The sequence below is a fragment of the Scyliorhinus canicula genome, chromosome 2 (genome assembly GCF_902713615.1).
Source record: "Scyliorhinus canicula chromosome 2, sScyCan1.1, whole genome shotgun sequence".
Classification (NCBI taxonomy): Eukaryota; Metazoa; Chordata; class Chondrichthyes; order Carcharhiniformes; family Scyliorhinidae; genus Scyliorhinus; species Scyliorhinus canicula.
Genome location: NC_052147.1, coordinates 9,129,748 through 9,153,473, shown reverse-complemented (window position 1 = coordinate 9,153,473; position 23,726 = coordinate 9,129,748). Strand labels below are relative to the sequence as shown.

Sequence of the window (23,726 nt, the reverse complement as noted above, 5' to 3'; positions counted from 1 at the left end):
CTTTCTGCCCCTCCCCCCGCCCGGACAGCCCTTCAGCCCCTCCCCCCCGCCCGGACAGCCCTTCAGCCCCTCCCCCCCGCCCGGACAGCCCTTCCCCCCGCCCAGACAGCCCATCTGCCCCTCCTCCCGCCCGGACAGACCTTCAGCCCCTCCCCCCGCCCGGACAGCCCATCTGCCCCTCCCCCCGCCCGGACAGCCCATCTGCCCCTCCCCCCGCCCGGACAGCCCATCTGCCCCTCCCCCCGCCCGGACAGCCCATCTGCCCCTCCCCCCGCCCGGACAGCCCATCTGCCCCTCCCCCCGCCCGGACAGCCCTTCTGCCCCTCCCCCCGCCCGGACAGCCCATCAGCCCCTCCCCCCCGGACAGCCCTTCTGCCCCTCCCCCCCCGACAGACCCTTCGCCCCCCCCAGACAGCCCCGCCCCTCCCCCCGCTCGGACAGCCCCGCCCCTCCCCCCGCTCGGACAGCCCCGCCCCTCCCCCCGCTCGGACAGCCCCGCCCCACCCCACGGACAGCCCCGCCTCACCCCCCGCCCGGAGAGCCATGCAGCCCCTCCCCCGCTCGGACAGCCCCGCCCGGACAGCCACTCCCTGCCCCGCCCGGACAGCCCCTCCCTTCCCGCGCGGCCCCCATCGCGCGGCAGCCCTGACTTGACGCATTGCAGGTGCGCGGCGGCCAATGGCAGAGCGCGGCTCATCCGCTCCCCCATTGCAGGTACGCGCCAGCCAATGGCGGCGGGCGAGACAAATCCAAAGGCCCCTCCCCTTCTTCCCCTCCCCCCCCCTATCCTTGGCCGCCATTCGCTCACTCACTGAGTGAGAGCGAGACTGATGAGGCGCAGGCGCGTTCCTCCTCCCCTTTCTCACCCCACCCGCCCTGCCCCGCGCCAACTAGGCAACCGAGCCCTCACACCCCCTCCCAACCAAACTGTAACCTGCCGCCCGCGCGATGTAGATCCGGGCTGGCTACACACAATGCATTAAAATAGACTGGCGGTGAGCTTATATATTCCGTGTAGTTGGATGAGGGGGTGTTTGGAAGGGATGAGGGAGGGAGGGAGGGGGGTATGCTGTAAATGAGAGGGGTTTGGCCGCAGACTCTTTACCCCACCCCCTCCCCCCCCCGCGCGCAGTGCGGGCCGGCCGGCTGGCGGAGGGATACACAGTATATAAGTAGTGGGCAGTGGGGCGGCAGCGCGGTAATCGGCGCCAGTGGGATCGCGGCGATTGGAGAAGCTGCTGCCTGAGTCTGCGGTCCGTCAGTGCCTCTCCCAGCCACTACCCACACCGCCTGCCTGCTTCCTCTCAACAAACTCGACATGGTGCGTCTGACCGGCCGGACCGCCTCTCTTCCCCGCGCCTCGGTGCCAGCCTGGCCGCTGGTTGCTTTTCCCCAAAATGCGGTGGTTTGTTAGAGCGCGTGTGTGGCGGAGCAAAAGGGGAAAACCATCAAAATGGCGGCGGTTGTCATGCGGCGGCAGCCCGCTTAAATATTCCGTCAGCCTGAGGAAGGCATCTCCCTTTCCCTGCCCGGTCTGAGTGCTGGCAGGGAGGGGTGGGTTTGTGTCCGGGGTGCTCGGCGGTTGCTACTGAGGGAGCAGAGAGTGGGATCGCTTCTCGCGGGAGCTCCGTCCTGCCTCCCGGTCCGCGGGGTGGGGGCGGCTGAACCCCTCCTCTCTTCCTCCCCGGGTTACACCCCCTTTACCCCCCACCCTGGGCTACAGACCCCCTTTACCCCCCCCCCCCCGCCCTGGGCTACAGACCCCCTTTACCCCCCACCCTGGGCTACAGACCCCCTTTACCCCCCGCCCTGGGCTACAGACCCCCTTTACCCCCCCCCCCCCCCCCCCCTGGGCTGCAACACCTCCACCCCGGGCTGCAGCCCCCACCCTGCCTGCAGCCTCCTCATTACCCCCCACCCTGGCTACAGCCTCCTCAATACGGGCTACAGCCTCCCCTTTACCCCCACCCTGGCCTGCACCCCTCCTTTACCTCTGCAGCCCCACTATTCTGGGGGTGATGAAGCTGCATCTTCATCACCCAACCCTGGCGAGGGGCTGTGGCGGCATCTCTTCCCTCGTCTGTGCAGAGCTACCTGGTGGGATGGAGGGGAAGCTGCTAGGAGAGGATACTGCATTAAACTCTCTTTGCCTTAATCCCCCCCCCCCCCCCCCCAATACCACTACTTATTTAAGATTAAAGTAGGTTCAGTCAACCTCTTTGGGGGGGGGGGGGGTGCTTTTATTACCTCCGCCTCTGTTTTCTGCAGACATCTCTGTCTGAACTGCAGAATCGTTAACTGTATGGTTGCCTACCAAAAGGCTGGAGCGACCTTGTTTTCTTGGGCTGGATTTTGTTCTTTCGTATTATGTTTTGTAGGAGACAGTTGTGTTTTAATTCAAAGGTTGTGGCTAAAAGTGCATGAGGGTGTTGAATTTCTTTTTGCTTGTTGAGCCTGCAAGGGGTCCATCTGGTTCGATCCTAATTGTTTGATATTGGAGCTCCTTGCATTTTGTTTTGTGGTATTGGTCCAATGTGCCAGATGAGGTGAACTAACTTTTTTAAGTATCTTTGCACATAACTGTCTTTTGTGGCAAGTACATTACGTAATTGCAGACTTTTCCGCTTCAAGTGGTGAATCATTGTTTTGCTGCTGGAATGTAGTTGAAGTCTCTTGTCTTTAACCTGTAATTCTCTTGTATATGCTGTACTGTTCGTGTCATGTGTGAGTGACACCTGTGCCAGCATGTAAATTACTAATGTAAAACCATTTTTTTAAAGAGGCCTCCTGGTAATACATTTGCTTTTTGACCTAACAAGCTTGTATTTCACGTGGCTGTGCTTGGATTTTGGGTGTGTTGGTAGAATTGAATGCTGCAAGTGTGACTAAATGTTGCAAATTTAACCTGTTGTGTGTGACCTACTGAAGTGGCTGTTTTCTGTTTAGAAAATTGCAACTATTTACTTGCTGGTTACATAACACACTGGGTATGACTACCAAATTATGTAATTGGCTTTTGTTGTCAGCTGGAGTATCATTTTTAGTGTAAAATGTAAGTGATTGCAGGGTTTGGTGTAAGATGTGTGTGATTGTAGGGTTTGAAGTTTAATTTAATGAACAATTTTTCATGGTCCTGTATTGAAACTATTTGCACATTGAGGTATTGACTTAAAGAGCCATTAAGCTATATATAGTTTTAAGTTAATTAGATAACTTCAATTGTTGTGGGAATTGGTATTAACTGGATCGGAAGTTAATAAAGGTCGCGCATGGCAGTGATTTTTTTTACAGCACAGATAGCAATTCAGCCCACTGTCCCTATATACTTTATTGAGGAAGTAGATGAATCATAGCAGTTTATGAATTCCAAGAATGTGTTCTGTCCCCTTCCTTACAACACATCTTTTTTTCCTGGATGATTGCCAGTGCTTTGCTGTGTGATACACCCAACATTTTCCACCTTTTCCAAGCCAGTTAAAACACACTTTCCCATCTTAATGGGTGGGCCCCAAACCTTACAGAACTTTCACTGTTAATGCTCTGTGCAGACTGGTGAATATTGCTGCCCCCTCCTGGAGAACAAATACAAGAGATTGACTGACTTGTGTCTCGTCATAATAAACCATTTTGTTTAGTTTTTCCCAAATTTAAAAGCCAGTTCTCCTGCCCGACACCCAGCCATGTTTCCTTGAACCTTTTTAATGTCACTATGACCTTGCGTGTCTAATCTGGAAGATGAACTTGAAACTGGTGTACAAAAACCTACTTTTCTGCCATCAACTCGGGTATGGCAGAGAAGAGGGCAGCATGGTGGCACAGCGGTTAGCATTGCTGCCTATGGTGCTGAGGACCTGGGAGTTTGCATGTTCTCCCAGTGTCTGCGTGGGTTTCACCCCACAGTCCAAAGATGTGCATGATAGGTGGACTGGCCATGCTAAATTGCCCCTTTAATGGGGGAAAAAATAATTGTTTACTCTATTTTAAAATAAAGTATGGCAGAGAAAATGGGATGCACGTGTTCTGAGAAAGTATTCTTTGGGCACTTCAGCTTGAAAGATTACCGTAATTTTGAGCTGTTTGAAAATGACATGTAGGCACTTTGTAGCTGAATTTTTTTTTGCATTACCTATTTTTGGCTTGTATGAGTTGAATTAGCCCATTGTAGTCTAATGTGGATGGGCACAGGTTCATTCTTGTACATGGCAAAATGGGCCCAATGTAGTTCCAATTTGAAACCCATTTAGATATTTCCACCATGTCACTATTGCACATAGACACCCTCCAGTGGGAACTGAAACATGAAATAGTTGTTTTTGAAACAGTTTTCAGCCACAATGGTACTCTGTCTCTTCTGACCACAAATAGCTCCATGCCACCACTGAACTTTTACAGTGGAATGGATCCTTGTTAACATGTGCAATTGTGGCTCTGTTCATAATCTTCAGACAGAATTTCACGAAGGTGTTTATGGCAGTTTGTCAGCAAATGTGACTAGGGAGGGTGCCATTGCTCAAACACTATACAGATGCTTTAAACACATCAGGAATACCATGTCCCAATCATCTCTCTCTGGCTGTGGTAATTTCAACAAAAACCTCAGTCTTCAGTTATCAAACCTGAATTTGCTGTTTCCTGCAACATCCCCTCCAATCATTAGACCCTAGCAACTCAATGTTCTGTTGTCTTTGCCCTTTGACTTTATCATAGACAGTTCAGATTTACCGTTAAAAATTATGCTGTTTAAAACTTGGGCCTAGAAAATGCGGTCTAACCTGTCACTTTTTTAATACTGGTGCAAATTCTTCCTCTGCCCATTTAAAAAATATTGAGTGAATATTCAAATTCAAGTTTGATTTGAAATTTGTCTGCACTCTTTATTGCTTGTGTTCCTTTTGAAATTGTTGTTTCCAGTGATAGTGAAGTTAAGGAATTGTGGATACATTTCAGACTATTGCTTTCATAAGTCTAGAACTTAAATATGTTTCCCCCTGTCAAAACTCCCAGATGCATTTAATGGTTTAACTTGTCTTGCAGGCTGACCAACTTACTGAAGAGCAGATTGCTGGTAAGTGAGTAAATATTCCCTTACATAAATAGTACTTATTGAATTCGGGCTAGACTAGTACAAATCCAAGAGAGCAAGGTAGATGGCAGGTCGATTAGTGTTCAATTGTGATCTGCTTTTTTGATGCATCTGTGGAGAAGGACTTTCTGAAATTGAGGGGCTAAGCAAGCCCCTGACCCTGAAGAAACGGGTCCATCAGATTTGTCAGCTAACACTAGCCTGTTCCTTCTAAAGATTCAACTTTAATCTTTTGCTGCAGGCTGCTGTGATATGAAATGTATCGGGGAAAGTATGGTCTAATGGTTGAGGCACTATGGAGTCCTCCTATGGTAGTGAATACATTTATGGAAGTAGGCTGAATCTTAATGAATCATATCCTGTTCTTCAGGATCGATTTGCAATGGTGCTGCCAAGTAGTCAGGGTTGTTCCAGAACCAGGGATCACAGTCTCAGGACACTGGGTTGACCATTTAGGACAGATGAAGAGAAATTTCTTCAGACAATGGTCAGCCTGTGGAATTCGTTATCACCGGAAGTAGCTGAGGCCAAAACATTTCAAGCAGCTAGATATAGCACTTGGGCTGAAGGGGATTGAATGATATGGAGGGAAAACAGGATTAGGCTATTGAGTTGAATGAACATAATGAATGGTGGAGCAGGGACAGAGTGCTAAATGGCTTCCTCCTGAACCTTTTTTCTATGTTTATGCTTCTAGGTCATTGCCAAACGAATTACAGGATTTTTTGGGGGGAGGGGGTGGTGTTGTTGCTGCCCCACACTTGCTACATTGATGTATGATGAAAAATATTGAAATTTTTTTTAAAAATTAAGAGTACCCAATTATTATTTTTTTCCAATGAAGGGGCAATTTAGCGTGGCCGATCCACCTACCCTGCACATCTTTGGGTGTGGGGGCGAAACCCACACAAACACAGGGAGAATGTGCAAACTCCACATGGACTGTGACCCAGGGCCAGGATTCGAGCTCAGGTCCTCAGCACCGCAGTCCCAGTTCTATCCACTGTGCCACCGTGCTGCCCTTAAATACTGAACATTATGAAGTGTACATGCAGTTAGTTGTATTTTGCCTGGCAGACCTGTTTAACCAGATGGCAATTTTTGAATAACTAAAATTGTACCAGCAGTAAACATCAGAGCAATTCTAAAAAGGCAGAGACAAGTGGTGAATATTGCCCTAGTATTGAAACCTAGAATAGTGTGAATATTGCCAAGTTTGAAGTCTGGAATAGTGCCAAACAGTCACCTAGTTTCGCTCATGTGGATTTCTTGGGGCAATACTTAGGTTACAAGGTGGAGGAGCTCAAAGCAGAAAATGTGGATTCTGCTTCAGTGCTATCCTGTCCTCTCAGATTGGCAGGGCCTACTTATCTTCCTGAATGGAATTGTTGCAGTTTACCTGTAATTTTTAGATTTATTGTCATGTGTACAGTGAAAAGTGTTGTGTACAGTCCAGGCAGATTGTTCCATACATGAAAATCATAGGACATATGATAAATATGCAATTAAATACATGGACATCGGGTGTAGCATAGAGTATAGTGCTACAACAGTAGAGAAGATGTGTAGAGAGATCGGTTCAGTCCATTCAGGTCTAGTAACAACGGGGAAGAAGCTGTTTATGAATCTTGGTGTGAGAGGAGGAGATCGAAAGTAAAAGCAAACTTGTTTCAGGCACAAAGCAACTTGACATGTCCATTTCTGTAATTTTCTTTTGAATACCCTCGTTCACAAAAAAAGGAATAATTTTGTAATGCTTAAGAATTGCATTTCAGGCTAGCTTTAGCAAAACCGTGAATCCATGATGCGGCTTCAGCAACTGCACCATTTGTGTAGCAAAGTCAGCACTGTTTGGTCCATCGGTGTACTTTTGAATTGAAGTTCATTTAAAGGTGGTTGGAGATTTCACTAAAATAAGCCAGGAATATTCCTACAGCATGAAAATATTGTCCATCTTTCAAATACCAGGTCACCTGCATAAGTTTTTTTTTAAATCCTTGGGCTCTTATGCCAAGTTGATAACTCCTACCAGTAACTACTCTAGCTAGATGGTGTCTTCAGTTGCTAAGAAACAATATACATCAGTTCCACCTGCTTTTGGTTGCAAGCCTGAACATGCTGGCACTGTGACTAACTGCTCTGACCAGTTGATTAGGGCATTGTCACAAATTTATGAGCTAGCCAGTGGGGTAAAACAGGCGTCAGTGAATTTAAGCATTAGTGGGATGTGGCAGGATTACCACAATCTAAATTATTTCACCCTGTAATAGAAACAGAATGTGCTTGCTTTCAATGGCAAATTTTAATCTGCAAACATTTGTCCACGTTTTTACGGTAATTTCCCAGTGACTGTGAAATTAACTGCTGCTGTAATGTCAGGCTGTCGTTTGTTAAATCTGTAGCCTGTTACCATAACACTACTTTGTGCAACTTCAATTTATTTTTAAGTGTATTTTAATTTTAGTGCATAGTTGTTCCAGATTGTGTAACCAGTCCTTTCTCATGTCAACTTTTTTCTAGAATTCAAAGAGGCATTCTCCCTCTTTGATAAAGATGGTGATGGCACCATCACAACGAAAGAGTTGGGAACTGTAATGCGATCTTTGGGACAGAATCCTACTGAAGCAGAGTTGCAGGACATGATCAATGAAGTTGATGCAGATGGTAAGTTTGATGTTTTTCCCCCCACTTTGGCTTCATGAAGGCAACTAGATTGAGTCATTTGGCTCCTCCCCTTTCCCCCTCGCTCCCACCCTCCCTCCATCTCTCTTTCCCCCCCCTCCCCCAAAGAAAACCTGGGTCACAACTGATCACACAAGACTGTTTTGAATGCCAGAGCTAGAATTTGCTGAGTTAATAATTGAAACCTGTTTGAGATGTCGGTGTGATAACACACCGGTTTTTCCAGTGGTGACTTCTTGCTGTGAGTAAATACAATACTGTTTTTTGGAGAAATGGCTTTACACGACCAGGTGGTTTTTGACTATATGCCAAATCATAGTGTAAATCGAATATTGAGAAAAACTTTTCATAGCAAGCTGCGAGGTTTGGATCGTTCATTTAATCTCACTAGGACAATGATTGGGAAGTCTTGAGTATTTGTGGTATTGGAGTAACTGGCTCAATGCATAATTCTCTCGCTGCCGGATAGTTCTAAATATAATTGTTCAGTAAGGCAACGTTGAACATCCTGGAGTTTTACGATGTGGAATGATTAGGCATTCTAAAGCGAGAATGCAGCATTGAGTATTTGTCACTGATGCTGAATGTCAGTTGTTGTGAATAGTGAAGGTGGAAGTTTTTAAAAAAGATTTGGTACTTGTTTTTGTTTATCATCTGATACTTGCAGCTGAGCACAATGTTCTGAACTTCTAGGACTCATGGGACCTTTCTTTCCCACAGTAAACACTATCCCTTTATGTTTTTTTTAGGTAAAAGCCCATCAGAAAATGCTTGCTCGAGAGTTTTTTGTTCATTCTTTGGTGTGAGCATTGTTGGCAAAGCCTATGATGCCCATCCTGAATTGCTCTTGAACTGAGCGGCTTGACCATTTTGGAGGGCAGTTAAGAGTCAACCCTATTATTGGATCTGGAGTCCCATGTAGGCCAGACCAGGATGGCCAACGGATTTCCTTGCCTAGAGGTGATGTAGTGAACCAAAGATTGTTTTTTTTTTACAATAATCAATAGTCTCAAGGTCATAATTATTGAGACTAGCTTTCAATTCCCAGATTTTTTGAACTTGGGAAGGGAATGTAGTGTAACCTGGGCCTCTAGATTCCCAGTCCAGTGACATTACCAACTCTTTCCCAGTCATATTAAGCTGCTAAATTTACAGAATTGCAAAGCTCTGCTCCTAGAAAAGTACTTCACCACAATTCAGTATTTTGGTAAATCACCGCTAAAAATATTGGGAAGGACGAGATGAGGCTGAATTCTGGGATCTCTGATCCTTGCTGGTTAAATGGTTCTCATTCTCTGCAGTGACATACATTGTGACCAACCAGTTGGGTAAGCTGTTAGAACTTCTGATCCTCTGGACTAGCTCATAGGGCTGAGTGGTGTGCAAAAGGGACAATTCAACTATGGGAAGTGATATTAAATAAATTTAGCAGGAGCATCTTTTAAATCCCAAAATGGAATTCATGTTAAGTCTTCTACAATAACTATTATAATACTAACCACAGAGGGTCATTTTGTTAATTATTTTGATTTGGGTGGTGCAGCGGTTAGCACTGCTGTCTCTCGGTGCTGAGCACCTGGGTTCGATCCCAGGTCGCTGTTTATGTGGAGCTTGTGCATTCTCCCCATGCTTGCCTTCCTCCCATGGATTCTGTCTACACCTCCCACTGCCTCAGGTTGGCAGACAGCATTGTCAGAGACTTTTCCTACCCAGGCTTTGCCCTCTTCCAGACCCTTCCATCAGGCAGAATACAAAAGTCTGAAGACCCGCACATCCAGAAATAGGAACAGCTTCTTTCCCACAGCTATTAGTCTCCTCAATGACGCTCCCTTGGACTGGTCTGTTCCCTGTGTGAACACTCTTCACTACGCCCTATGCTGCTCTTGTTTGACCTTTGTTCCGCACTGTAACTAATCACTATTGATTGGTGTGCCATTTGTTAATGTACTCTGTTGATTATTCTTTTGTCTACTGTGTACGTTCCCTTGGCCGCAGAAAAACACTTTTCACTGTATTTTGGTACATGTGACAATAATCAATCAATGTCTGCGTGAGTCTCACCCCCACAATCCAAAGATGTGCAGGGTAGGTGGAATGGCCATGCTAAATTCCCGCCTTAATTGGGGAGGGGGGGAAGAGAATTGGGTACACCCAATTGGCATCTAAAGTTAGTACTTTTTTTTGTAGGAAGAAGCCATTTTTGCAGTTCTAAGTGGATCTTGCAGGTTGATTGACTGTAAAGTGACATTCAACTGTACATTAAAGTGCTCTGATCTGAGTTGCTGATCTTGACCGTGCAGCCTCAGCTTTTGAGTTCTGTGGCGAAGGTAGTGTATTTGATATTGGGTTTGAACTGCTGGGTGTAGTACAACAAATGCATCGTTTAGGGAGTGTTGTGTGAGGAGTTGCCTGAAAATCGCATCCAGTGTACAATAGGAGGCGGGAATGTGACTGTTCTTTCTCTGTGTGTGTGTCTCTCTCTCTCTCTCTCTCTCTCTCTTCCCCTCCCCCCCTGACAATTTGTGCCAAGTAATCAGCAGAGTCTCTCCTCTTCTCCCCCACCCCCCCACAGCATAGAATGCTGCCCTCCAGCACTAGGAATGCATAGCAAATGACTGCCCTTGACATCAAGGCAACATTTCACTCTATCTCATCAAGGAGCCCTAGCTAAACTGGATCAATGGGAATTTGGGGGGGGGGGTTACTCTCTGCTCATTACTTGGCACAAATTGTGGTGGTTGGGAGGTCAATCATCTCTGCTCCAGGACATCACTGCAGGAGTTCCTCAGAGTAGTGTCCTAGGCCCAAACATCTTCAACCTGCTTCATCAATAACCTCCCTTCCATCATAAGGGGAGAATTGGGGATGTTCACACATGACTGCACAATGTTGAGCACCATTCGTGACGACTCAGATAATGGAAGCAGTCCATGTCCAAATGCTGCAAGACCTGGAAAATATCCAAGCTTGGGCTGATAAGCGGCAAGTTACGTTGCTGACCATCTACTATAAGAGAGGACCTAACATTCGATGCATAAGTCATGAATGTAATGGAATACTCCACTTACTTGGATGAGTACAGCTCCAACACTCGAGAAGCTCAACATCATCCAGGACAAAGCAGTCCGTTTGATTGCTCCACCTTCCACAAACAGTCAAACCCTCCACCACCAACTAACAGAGCAGCACGGTAGCATAGTCTTTAGCACAGTTTCTCCAGGGTCCCAGGTTCGATTCCTGGCTTGGGGCACTGTGGAGTCTGCATGCTCTCCTCGTGGGTTTCCTCCCACAGTCCAAAGATGTGCAGGTTACGTGGATTGGCCCTGATAAATTGCCCTCGGTGTCCAAAACGGTTGGGTGGGGTTACAGGGGTAGGGTGCTCTTTCCAAGGGCTGGTGCAGACTCGATGGACGAATGGCCTTCTGTTCTGTCGATTCTACAAAGATGCACTACAGTAACCTGGGAAGGTTCCTTAAACAGCACAATCCAGACCCACTACCACCTAGAAGGTCAAGAGCAGCAGATACCTGGGAACCCCACCAGCTGGAGGCTGCCCTCCAAGTCACTCACCTGACTTGGAAATATATCGCCATTCCTTCACTGCCTGTTGCAAAATCCTGGCATATCCTCCCTAACAGCAAAGTGGGTGTACCTAAACCCTCGGGCTGCAGTGGTTTAAGAAGATGGCTCACCACCTTATGAATTGCACTGGGGATAATGAGTGACACCTACACCCTGTCAATTAATTTTTTTAAATTACCATTTTGATTCTATCTTTGAGTCACCTTGCACCAATACTGTGTTGACTATACCGTTGGTTCATTCCATTTACTGCACTTGCTTGACCATAATACATGGGAGCAAAATTAGGCCAGTCCATCGAATTAAGGGCAGCAGGGTAGCATGGTGGTTAGCATAAATGCTTCACAACTCCAGGGTCCCAGGTTCGATTCCCGGCTGGGTCACTGTCTGTGTGGAGTCTGCACGTCCTCCCCCTGTGTGTGTGGGTTTCCTCCGGGTGCTCCGGTTTCCTCCCACAGTCCAAAGATGTGCGGGTTAGGTGGATTGGCCATGCTAAATTGCCCGTAGTGTCCTAATAAAAAAGTACGGTTAAGTGGGGGTGTGGGGGGTTTTTTGGGTTACGGGTATAGGGTGGAAATGTGGGTTTGAGTAGGGTGATCATGGCTCGGCACAACATTGAGGGCCGAAGGGCCTGTTCTGTGCTGCACTGTTCTATGTTCTATGAATCTTTTCTGCCATTCAATCATCATTGATATGGTTCTCATTCTCCTGCCGTCTCCCCATAACCCCTGATCCCTTTCTTTTTTTTTTATAAATTTAGAGTACCCAATTATTTTTTCCAATTAAGGGGCAATTTAGAGTGGCCAATCTACCTATCTTGCACATCTTTGGGTTGTGGGGGTGAAACCCACGCATACACGGGGAGAATGTGCAAACTCCACACGGACAGTGACCCAGGGCCGGGATTCGAACCCGGGTCCTCAGCGCCGTAGGCAGCAATGCTAACCACTGTGCCACCGTGCTGCCCATGCCACCGTGCTGCCCATCCTGATCCCTTTCTTAATCAAGAACCTATCAATCTGTCTTTTTTTTAAATAAATTTAAGAGCGCCCAATTCATTTTTTCAAATTAAGGGGCCATTTAGTGTGGCCAATCCACCTACCCAGCACATCTTTGGGTTGTGGGATGAACCCCACACAAACACAAGGAGAATGTGCAAACTCCACACGGACGGTGACCCAGAGCCAGGATCGAACCTGAGACTTCGGTGTCGTGATGCAGCAGTGCTATCCACTGCACCGTGCTGCCCGATCTATCTCCGTCTTAAAGACACTCAGTGATTTGGTCTCCACAACCTTCTGCAGCAATAAGTTCCATAGATTCACCACCCTCTGGTGAAGAAATTCCTGCTCATTTCCATTTTAAAGGATTGTCCCTTTAGTCTGAGACTGTGGCCTCCGGTTCTAGTCTATCCTACTAGTGCAAACATCCTCTCCACATCCATTCAAAATAATAAGCTTTTTATCATTGTCACAAGTACGCTTACATTAACACTGTATTGAAGTTACTGTGAAAATCCCCTAGTCGTCATGCCTGTGAAGGTACACTGAGGGGGAATTCAGAATGTCCAAGTCACCTAACATCACATCTTTTGGGGCTTGTGGGAAGAAACCGAAGTACCCGGAGGAAACCCACGCAGGCACAGGGAGAAGGTGACCCAAGCTGGGAATCAAACCTGGGACCCTGGTGCTGTGAAGCAACAGTGCTAACCATTGCGACCGTGCCACCCATTCTATCTAGGCCTCGGTATCATATGTTTCAATAAGATCCCCATATCCGTTACTCTTAACGAGTACTCTTTTTAAAATAAATGTAGAGTACCCAAGGTCAACGCCTCCCCCTAACCCAGTAACCCCACCCAACACTAAGGCCAATTTTGGACACTAAGGGCAACGAGAAACCGGAGCACCCGGAGGAAACCCACGCGCACACAGGGAGGATGTGCAGACTCCGCACAGACAGTGACCCAAGCCGGAATCGAACCTGGGACCCTGGAGCTGTGAAGCCATTGTGCTATCCACAATGCTACCGTGCTGCCCGGTTGTGGGGGTGAAACCCTGCAAGCGGGGGTGGGGGGATATATGCAAACTCCACATGAACAGTGACCCTGGGCCTGGATCCTCAGCGCTGTAGACAGCAGTGCTGTAACCACTGCGCCACCGTGTCGCCTCTTACTGAGTACTGTTGACTAGTACAGACCCGCAGTCCTGAACCGCTCCTCGTATGACTAGCGATTTGTGAACCTCCACTGGACCCTTTCCAAGGCCAGAGCATCCTTCCTTAAACACGGGGCCCAAAACTGCTCTTTGTATTCTAGCCCTAATCATGAATGCTAACATTGCATTTGTCTTTCTGACTGAACCTGCACGTTAACCTTAAGAGAATCTTGAATGTTCAAGCGCAAGTCCCTTTGTGCTTCTGATTTCCGAAGCTTTTTCCATTTAGAAAATGGTCTATGTCTCTGTTCTTCTACCCAAGTGCATAACCTCACGTTTTTCCACATTGTATTCCATCTGCCACTTTGCCCACTCTCCCAGCCAGTCTAAGTCCTTATGTCACCCCCTGCTTTTTCAATACTACCTGTCCCTCTGCATATTTTTGTATCATCTGCAAGCTTAGCAACAGTGCCATCAGTTCCTCCTTCCAGATCGTTGATGTACATTGTGTAAAGCTGTCGTTCCAACACCGACCCCTGAGGCACATGACTAGTCAGCGGCTGCCATCCTGAAAAAGATCCCTTTATCCCCATCTTCTGCCAGTCAGCCAAACCTCCATCCATGCCAGGATCCTATCCTTAACACATAGGCTCTTGACTTATTTAACAGCCTCCTATATGGCACCTTGTCAAAGGCCTTCTGGAAACCTAAATAGATCATGTCCACTGGTTCTCGTTTGTCTAACTTTTGTTACCACCTCAAAGAATTCTAACAAATTTGTAAGACATGACCTCCACTTGACGAAGTCTGCCATTCCAGCCTCCATTCATCAGATCATCCTTCTGTAACCTCCAGTATGACCGTATGATGCTCCCACTAAACAGCTTTCCATCCTAACACCCTGGTCCACTCCTCAGCTCACTCCATTTACTGCGATACCGTTGTATTTATTCATAGGGGGTGCAGCACTTGCTCCTTTTTACCATTCCCTCCATTAGCATCACCTGGGCGAAACAGCAATTTAGTGCACTGGTTCCTATTCACCGTTGCTTTGTGGGTGAATATAGAACAGTTCTAGAGCAAGGGAATCTCCCATTTAAAGATGAGGAATCTCTAATCATATGTTTGGAATTCTCTATCCTAAGGAGTAGTGGGTACTGAGGCCATTGAACATATTATAGGGAGGCTGAGTTAAGTGGTATTCTCTCGCTCTCTCTCTCTGTCTCTTCCTCCTCTCTCTTTCTCCCCCCCCCCCCCCCCAAATTCAGATGAAAGGTCACCAACCGAAAATGTTTTGACGGTTTATCCACAGATGCTGCCTGACCTGAATTTCCAGTGGTTTGTACTTATTTCAGTCTATTTCTAACTTGGCTGAATGAGGGCATTAATAATGACCTTGGATTCTGTTGAATCCCTAGCTAATTGACTAATTGCAGACTTCTGTAATGCTTGAAAGAGAGAAGGTATTAGAATTTATTCCTGCCTCCTGGCAGCAGTGAAAAACGCTTAGCTGACCAACTGTTATGGGAGCCAGATGGTCCAAGGGAATTAAGTGGGTAAATGACACCCCTGAAGCCATCCATGTTCAGGAATTTAGTGACTTCATAACCTGACAAAGATGCAAATTAGTGGTTTTCAGGCTTGTCGTGTTGCTTGTTGGGACCATTTTCTGTCATTGTTTCACATCAGTCGTCGTTCTTTCCTAAGTAATCCAATCACTGGAGTAACGATGAGGGTAGAGCAATATCTGGTACATAGAATGCCTCAATAACAAAGGCCAGTATTGAAAATATAAATGACCGTTGGACCATTAAAAAAAACATGCTGGCTCTTTGAGTCTGGTGCTGATGTTCAGGTGCTGTTTACTGTCTTGTTGGACTGACACTTGGCACAAGTGGAGGCAATGGTTATGATTTCTGCTAAATGCTGTAGTGTAAATTTTCAAATAGGATTTCCCAACATGAGGGAATCCCAAGAGTGCTGAGACAGTTATGTATTTTGACTTGCTAATGCATTATTTCTGTTGTAAACAATGTATTAGTATACAGGATTGGGGCTGTTTCTCTTTGGGTAATCGGTAATTGTCTTGAGCATCTATCGAAATCCTTAGGCTTGTGCTTGTGCATAAATATGAAGACTGTTGACTTGTGTGGTGCATTTTCACCAAAATGTTTGCTTGCAAAGTGAGTCAACAGCAGACGGATTGGTTGAAATAGCAATAGTGCCTGTGCATAGATTTCTGCCAAAACACATGGCTGCAGTCTTGTTTGGTGCCTAGCATGGGCACAACAGGCTGAATATCCTCCTGTGCTGTAACTTCTGTGATTTGTGTGGTCAAGTCGTATCCCAGAGCTCAACTTGGCAGGGAATCAATTCAGAAATTCTCCACTAGGGCAAATCTGGTTTCAATCAGCTTTGGTTCTATTCCCAGGGTGTGCCAAACCACAATGTGGAAGCCTTTTTTTTTGCATATGTTGCTAATGGTGATATACTTTCTGCATTGTGTTCAGCAAAATGTAGGAATATTGTATAGGAAGCTAGGCACTACTGACTTGTTCTTTTTAAATTCTATCTTAAAGCATAATTGAGATAATACACTGGAACCTTTGATTCAAGGCCCCTACCCTGATCCACTAAATAATTATCCCCAAACTTGGCATCGGCAGTCCATGATTAGAAGGTGTATTATTTAATTTCCTGAACTGTGTGGTTGATTCCTGTTGGATTGGTTTGATGTTTTCAGGCCAATGCAGAGCAAAAGCTCAAGCCTTTTGTTTGCAAAAACTGACAAAATATCAGGAAGATGGACAATTAGAACACTCAATACTGCTGGCTCCTCTGTATCATGTAGTTAATTACAAGGTGAAAATTGTGCTGCAAGGTATTATTGAAATGAGAACAATGAAATCTATTATAGAGCATAATTAACTATAAACATGAAGTTTCTCATTAACTTGGTGTCACCATGAGCCTGCTTAGCTGGATAATTTCGGGAAGATCTATTTATGGTTTGATAAGATTGGATCTCCGCTTTAATTGGGTCAGAACCTGTATGGGGTCGCATCCTGATTTAGAAGTTTAAGTTGGCTCTTGAGCAGCTTTTAATTGTAGCTTTGACCAGTATTAACTCACTGCAATTTAGATCTCTCATAGTTGCATGTAAACATTGGCTAAGTTCTTTAGCTGAAGTATACAAAACAAGATTACCAAATTGGGAGATGCGCTTTGCTGCAGTGCGTTTGCTGTCAGGTCTAGCTCTATAAAACTGGGTGCAACAGTAAGTTCTGTTGGACTTTTTGATGCTTTTGTGTTCATTTGTTGTGGAGATTGGTTGGTTGGTTAGCTCAGTTGGCTCGTGTAATGCAGGTTCACTCCCTGTACCAGTTGGGGTAGTTCCTGGAGGCCTGCCTCTTTACACTTGAGCTATATCTAACCAAGTTCTATTTCTTCCACTGAAGAATGTCTATGGCCTTTGAACTATGACTAATTACCATGCTTGTGTTCCTTTTGTCATGTGTCCTAATTGTTCTTTTTCTTGTTGCTTTTCTATTTTCTAGGTAATGGCACTATTGACTTTCCTGAGTTCTTGACCATGATGGCCAGGAAAATGAAGGACACAGATAGTGAAGAGGAAATTCGTGAGGCATTCCGTGTATTTGACAAGGTGGGCATTTTAAATACTGCTAGGTGTCCAAATAACCCTTTTGGTTTGCTTTAGAATCTGTACAGTGTTTCCAGTAGATAAAACTGTGCTACTGCAGAGGGTGTGGCCCCTCTTTGACACTGAGCCTGTTGTGGGAAATCATAGCTCAATACCATTTCAGCTTGCAGATCATTAGTATTAAAGATATTTCAGTGATTTTGAAAGGATGTCTAACTAGATTGTGGATTGCTCTGAGTGTATATTAGTGTGGCAGTACAAGTTACATTTCCTGTTAATACTTCTGCCTAATTCACTTCATTAGCCCTAAGCCAACAAAATCCCTTTTACTTTCCAGTTAAGTTTATTTTTATTTTTTTTATGGGGCCAGCATTTGTTGCCCTTTAACTGAGTAATTTCCAAGTTGCATGCAGACCAGATAAGGAAACAATCAACAAGGTTTCATAGAAATTTAATTCCAATTTCACCATCTGCTGTGGTGGGATTTGAACTCTGGTCCTCCAGAGCATTGCCCTGAATCTCTGTATTACAAATCCAGGGAGGATAATACTAATCTAGAGTCTCCCTGAAGTATTCTGTTTCAGACAGGATCCAATTGGTCTCTAGAGAAAATTACCTAATGTTAATTGCCTTTCCTGTCCATTCATTTGTTCTGGTTCAAAAGAAATCCAATGAAGAAACGGGTGACAGTAATGCCTGTCCCTGCTTACCATGTGATCTTATCTGATTAATAGTAAGATGTGTTTAAGGGAAAGTTATAACAATACCAGAGAGAATGGAATAGTGATGGGGCTGATGAAGTAAGAGTGCAAGGAGACTCTGAAGCATATGCCAGCATCAACCTGTCAGACTGAGTGCTATTCTTTTGCCAAAAGCAGGAGACTTTCATGTTTACAGTGGTGAACAAAATGCTTTTAGGTCAAAGCGAGTATTTCTGGAAGATGGCGGTGCTTGTAAACTCGGGGAGGTGAATTGGCTCCTGGTAATGTTAAATATGTTGCATTGATCAAAATAAGGTTACAGGAATTTAAATGATGTAGTGAATTTTAATGTGCCGATCCCAGAGTGACTGGACTGGATTATGCGCAATCTGTTATCTGATGCTTTTTTACACAAATTCCTTTGAACATCACGAGTATTATCAGTATTGTGTAGTATTTTAACACACTGGGAAGGCTAACATTATCTTCCCTTGTTTCCTGGAGTGGTGATGGGTTGCTTTAACAGGTACAGTCTGTGGCGAAGATACTGTTGGGTAGGGAGCTCCAGGAGATTTGACCCAATGAGTGAATGCGTAGTGGACTCCGAATGGTGTATATTGATAGTTCCTCTGTGCCTGTTGCCATCTCCATTCTAGGGTAGATACTGTTGAAGAAATAAATTACTATTCATTTTCACTTTTGCTCTCAGGATGGTAATGGTTACATCAGTGCGGCAGAGTTGCGTCACGTTATGACAAACCTAGGTGAGAAATTGACAGATGAAGAAGTAGATGAAATGATTAGAGAAGCAGATATTGATGGTGATGGCCAAGTCAACTATGAAGGTACGTTTATTTTCTGCTTTTGTCTCTGGTATAAATGGAAAGTACTTGGGGAGGGGGGTTGCTTTTAGTTGCCACTGGTGCCAAAGCTGTAAGTTGCAAAAGCAGACTTCCAAGTAAGTGAGAAACGTTTTCACACGGTGAGAGGTGAAGGTATGGAATGTGCTGCTTGTGTGGTGGAACTGGATTCAACTGAAATAGTTGAATTGGACTGTTATCTGAAAAGGTAAAAAGGGCATGGTTGTGGGGAGAAGGTGGAAGAATGGAAGTAAGACAATTGCTCATTTGGAGACCACGTACAGATACAGTGGGCTGAATGGCTCTGTGCTAAAAAATTCATTATGATCCAATGAAGAATTATATTTGATATTATAGTCCTGATTCAGCAGAAAATCAAAAGAATCATCCCATAGAAAGAGGAAAAGGGAACTTTTAAAATTTTGTTATGCAAATGAAAACTTGGAGCAACGGTCAGGAATTTAATCCCCCAATGGCCAATCAACCCCTCGCATGAAGCTTGCTTTGTGTGTTGCTATATGAAATCCATGTATCAGTAACATCTTGGCAATATTGTATTTATTCTCAATCTTGCATCCTTGAAGGTGGTGTTCATTCGACTGGCAGTCTTCTGGTAGTTTCCTTGTGACATTCTCATAATTTTTACTCTTTTGTTGCACAGCCATCGCTGATTGTTCTTGAGATGGAAAGTTGGATATTAAGGCCATACAATTATGGGGTGGCTCAACACCATAATTGGGGCAGCGCGGTAGCACAGTGGTTAGCACAGTTACTTCACAGCTCCAGGGTCCCAGGTTTGATTCCCGGCTTGGGTCACTGTCTGTGCGGAGTCTGCACATCCTCCCCGTGTGTGGGTGGGTTTCCTCCCACAGTCCAAAGATGGATTGGCTGTGATAAATTGCCCTTGGTGTCCAAAAAGGTTACGTGGGGTTACGGGGATAGGGTGGAAGAATGGGCTTGAGTGCGGTGCTCTTTCCAAGAGCTGGTGCAGATTCGATGGGTCTGAATGGCCTCCTTCTGCACTGTAGAACCTGGTCCTGTCCACAGGTGCACTTTAAACAAGAATTGGTGAGAGCAGAACACTCGAGCCCAAGATGTGTTGATCCTATAGATTTAACTGCCTATCCTACTACTGCACTGTCTGAGATCATTTGTTTCAGAAGGATTAAATTTGAAACTTTTTTTTTTTGCGAGTGCTCACAGAGATTTAAACTGACCTGTACTGTTGCAATTCACAGTTAAAACCATAGTAGAACTGAACCTTTCCAGTCTTGAGCTTAATAAGCTTAAAGTAGATCCTTTTGTTTGGGTTCTAGTTCATTTAACACATGTTTTGCAGCATCTGTATTGTTAGGTGATTTTCCCCTTCCTCCTGTGCATTAAAACCCCTAGGTAGTCCATTGACCTGTTAACAGCCAGCTACATAGATCACAAGATTCTAGGTTTGCTTTCTGATCGGATGGGGCATTCTCCGTAGAGACTATTGCAAATCATGGGGATGATTATGGGGATAGGGTGGAGTGTTGACCTTGGGTAGGGTGCTCTTTCCAGGAGCCAGTGCAGACCCGATGGGCCGAATGGCCTCCTGCACTAAATTCTATGATAGTATAAATAATTCCCACTTTCCAAGTCTTTCAGCTTTGACAAAGGGTCAACTGGACTCTCAACGTTAGGTCTTTTCTCTCCTTACAGATGCTGCCAGACCTGCTGCGATTTTCCAGCATTTGCTTTGTTTCCAAAGCAATACATGATTGCTCCAAAGGGGTATCTGGCCCATGGCATGGATTCACCAACTTTCAGCTCCTTGCATATCTTTTCTGTTTTGGAGCCTATTTCTTGAGTTAACTGAACTGGAACCTTTCCTGTGCCTGGCTCCCTCTTTGGAGCTCCTTTTTGAACCTCTGCCTGAGACTCCTCTAAATTGGGCTCTGCTACCAGTCACCTGACCTGGGTTTTCAGTTCCTTTATTCACTCGGCCTATCGGTCCAACCCCGTTTGGACATGCACAAGCTCCAAGGCCCATTGGGAGTTGAAATTCCTGACCATTGCTCTAAGCTTCACCTTTCATAACCAGGTTTAAAAGTTCCCTTTTTATATAAAGAAGCCAGTGAGTTTCTTTTCTCTTTCTATGGAATGGTTTTTTGCCCTTCATCTCTAAACTGTTATAAAACCAACCTCCAGATTGTACTGTTGGAGCTAATTAACGTCAATGAAGTCCATGCAGATCACTAAAGGGGTCGGTTTTGTCACCAGGGCTTCCCAAACTGTTGTGGCCTCCCTAGTGGGAGGAGCTCATCACAATTTGAGGTCATGAACTCCCAAGGCTGCAATAGCTGCCATGAAGCTCAGACTGAAAGCTGCAAAGCATGTGAGCTTACCCACTCCTTGGTCAGGTTCTTATTCCATGCCCACCTCGTCTCCCCTTAAGCCACTAGTCTGAGGCATTAAATCCAGGCCACGCTGCTCTGCATGCTGGAATTCCTCCTTGTCAGGGCTGTATGCCTTGTAAGCAGTGGTGTACTGCTAATTCATTGCTCTGATTTGCATTCTGCCCAGCATGATGAAACCAAATACAAGTTTGTCAAATTTGCAAACTAAAATAGGTGCTAGGAAAAACAGGATAAGTTAGATTGTCAAATTTATGACCAGCTGGTTTGTTCCCCATTTGATCTGCTCTGCCGAGTTGGATAATCTCAGTTGTGGAGTTATTTGCCTTTGGAACATTTCTGGCTAGTATCTGAACATTCCTCTCCCCTCTATAGGGGGTTCTGTCACGGGTTTCCTTCTTCCCTTCCATCTTTTTTTAGAATGTTCTGAACACCGCTGATCTCCCAGCGTTCTGAACACCGCTGATCTCCGTTGTCTGGCACAATCTTGTGCTATGAAAATAGAGTTGGAATAGAAGATCTCCCACCAATGTATTCCCCATGGGTGAATTATTGGTGAAATGGTTAATTGAACACATAGTATTCAAGTGGTACATAGTTTATAGAAAGTTAGAAAGTGATTTTATGCAAGTTTGTCTTTTTACATTATGTCTTGCATAGCCATTAGATTGTTTTTCAGCCAGTGAAAATTTTTTTTTGAAGTGCAGTCAGTAGATGTGCCAGCCACAGCAAAGTTATAATGATCAGGTTGGTTTTGTCCTGTCTTTGGGCCAGAATCTCTGGATTAAGTCCATTGTCAGCAATGCTGTCTTAGCTCCTCCTTTGGGTACCAGGCCCTAAGTCTGGATGTGTATTGCTGTCATGTTGCACAATTGCTGAGTAATGGATCTGTGATAAGCTAGTGAGACGTGACAAATGCTGTTATTTCCATCTCCTGCCTTGTCCCATGCTAAATGGCATAGGGAACTGTGCATGTTTTTGTAGTGTTGAAATGCATGGGCTCACTTTAGGAACATTTCTGTCTGAAATGTTAGTCTTCAGCTGTCCCTTTTTTACCAGCAGTGCTTTGATTCAAAACAGTTATGTCCTGGCTCCTATTTGAAAGCAGGTTACTCAACTGTGCCTGTTGATTGAAATGTGGCACTGACGTGGACCTGGTCGTTGTGTTCAGAAGAAACCACCTTTCCTGTGCAAGGAGCTTGTTCTGAACTATTGCTGATATCTAAATTACTGTCTGAAAACAAATCAATTAAATTCTCACCTTGTTTCTCTTCACAGAATTCGTACAGATGATGACTGCAAAATGAAGAATTTTACCTTTCCCCTTCCTAGAAAAAGTTGAAATCTTTTACTTACCTCTTGCAAAATGTTCATTTATTCATTCTGTTTCTGTATAGCAAAAGTTACTGAATGTCAAAAGAAAAAAAAAAAACCTGTCCACAAACTCTGCATGTAAATGATCAGTGGTCCTGTCCCCAAAGATCTTCAAGCCATGCATCAGTAAAACTTGTACTACCTTAAAAACAAAGGCAATTGGACTCTGTGAAGTTCCATGCTAATAAACACACTGTTTGGGCTGGCCAGTTTTTCATGCATGCAGCTTGACAGTTGAGCACAGCCTGGCTCTGTTAATTCCACTTTATGTTCTTCGTGGGAATAGTTTAGTTTTTCCAGTTTGTATATTGTACCAGGATGATCATTCCTGAAAAGTTGGTTAATTTTTGAGTGCTAAGGCAAGAAAAAAAAAAAATCTACGATAGAAGGTTGTAATTGTATGACAGTCCCTGGAGTGGAATTGTTTTCATACTTAATGTGTGCTCACAAAACAATTACCAGGATTGAAGATCTTGATTTTAAAAAAAATTAAAGGATGGCATGTCTGTATAAAACTTAACGTGTCTGCATTGCACTAATAGTGAAACGGATGTCAGGCAATTTACCGTTCACTGAATTTTTAAAAAAAAGTTACCTATGATGAGGGAGTGTCTTGGGCTCTCGTGTTTATCTTCTGTTCTGTACCATAACTTGGATCCGTCAGAGTATATATCTACATAGGACTTCAGCACAATGACGACATGGCTGTTCAGCAAATTACAATTATGTCCATTCCAAGTTGTAAATGCTAGTCTTTTTTTTCCAATAAAAGACCATTAACTTAAGTCTCTTGGGTGCCAAATTTATTTATCCACTATTTATCAGTTATTCACATGATTTGTAAGTGACCTCAAATTGTTTTCTGGTTGGTTTTTCACATCAGCCAATGATCGCTGTGCTTCAGCTTATGTAAGACTATAACCGCTAATAAGTGGGAGTTTGCAAGAAATACTTTTTTTTTTAAAAGAGGCCTATTAAGTGGTTTCTGTTAAGTCAGAAGTTGAATGCACCAAAGCCACAGTTCCAGATCACTTACCATGGCATGTATTTAACTTGGGTATATCCTGATTATTTATTTTTGCAGTTAAATAATTTGCTTACTATAAAACTTGACTTTCATGTTAAACTTGTTGCTGCAATCTACAATAAATTCTTATCAAACCAAGCAATTTCTGACCAACTTTTGTATTTAAAACCAGTATTCCTCTGCTGTATGTAGAATTCCAAAGTTCTGAAAGCT

At 44.8% G+C, this 23,726-nt stretch overlaps 1 protein-coding gene across 1 annotated transcript; it reads left to right on the top strand.

The window, feature by feature from the left end:
• Positions 1 to 1,121: 1,121 nt before the first annotated feature.
• Positions 1,122 to 23,651, top strand: LOC119950735 (calmodulin-1). Its single transcript, XM_038773424.1, has 6 exons — positions 1,122 to 1,321; positions 5,035 to 5,065; positions 7,604 to 7,747; positions 17,061 to 17,167; positions 18,575 to 18,710; positions 22,391 to 23,651. Exons 1-6 carry the CDS (start codon positions 1,319 to 1,321, stop codon positions 22,417 to 22,419), a joined length of 450 nt encoding a protein of 149 aa, XP_038629352.1. The 5' UTR covers positions 1,122 to 1,318; the 3' UTR covers positions 22,420 to 23,651.
• The last annotated feature ends 75 nt before the right edge of the window (positions 23,652 to 23,726 follow it).

Coding starts and splice junctions, on each gene's coding strand:
- LOC119950735 (XM_038773424.1), top strand. Junction 7,748..17,060: donor CAATGAAGTTGATGCAGATG/GTAAGTTTGATG, acceptor TCTATTTTCTAG/GTAATGGCACTATTGACTTT. Junction 18,711..22,390: donor TGGCCAAGTCAACTATGAAG/GTACGTTTATTT, acceptor TTCTCTTCACAG/AATTCGTACAGATGATGACT.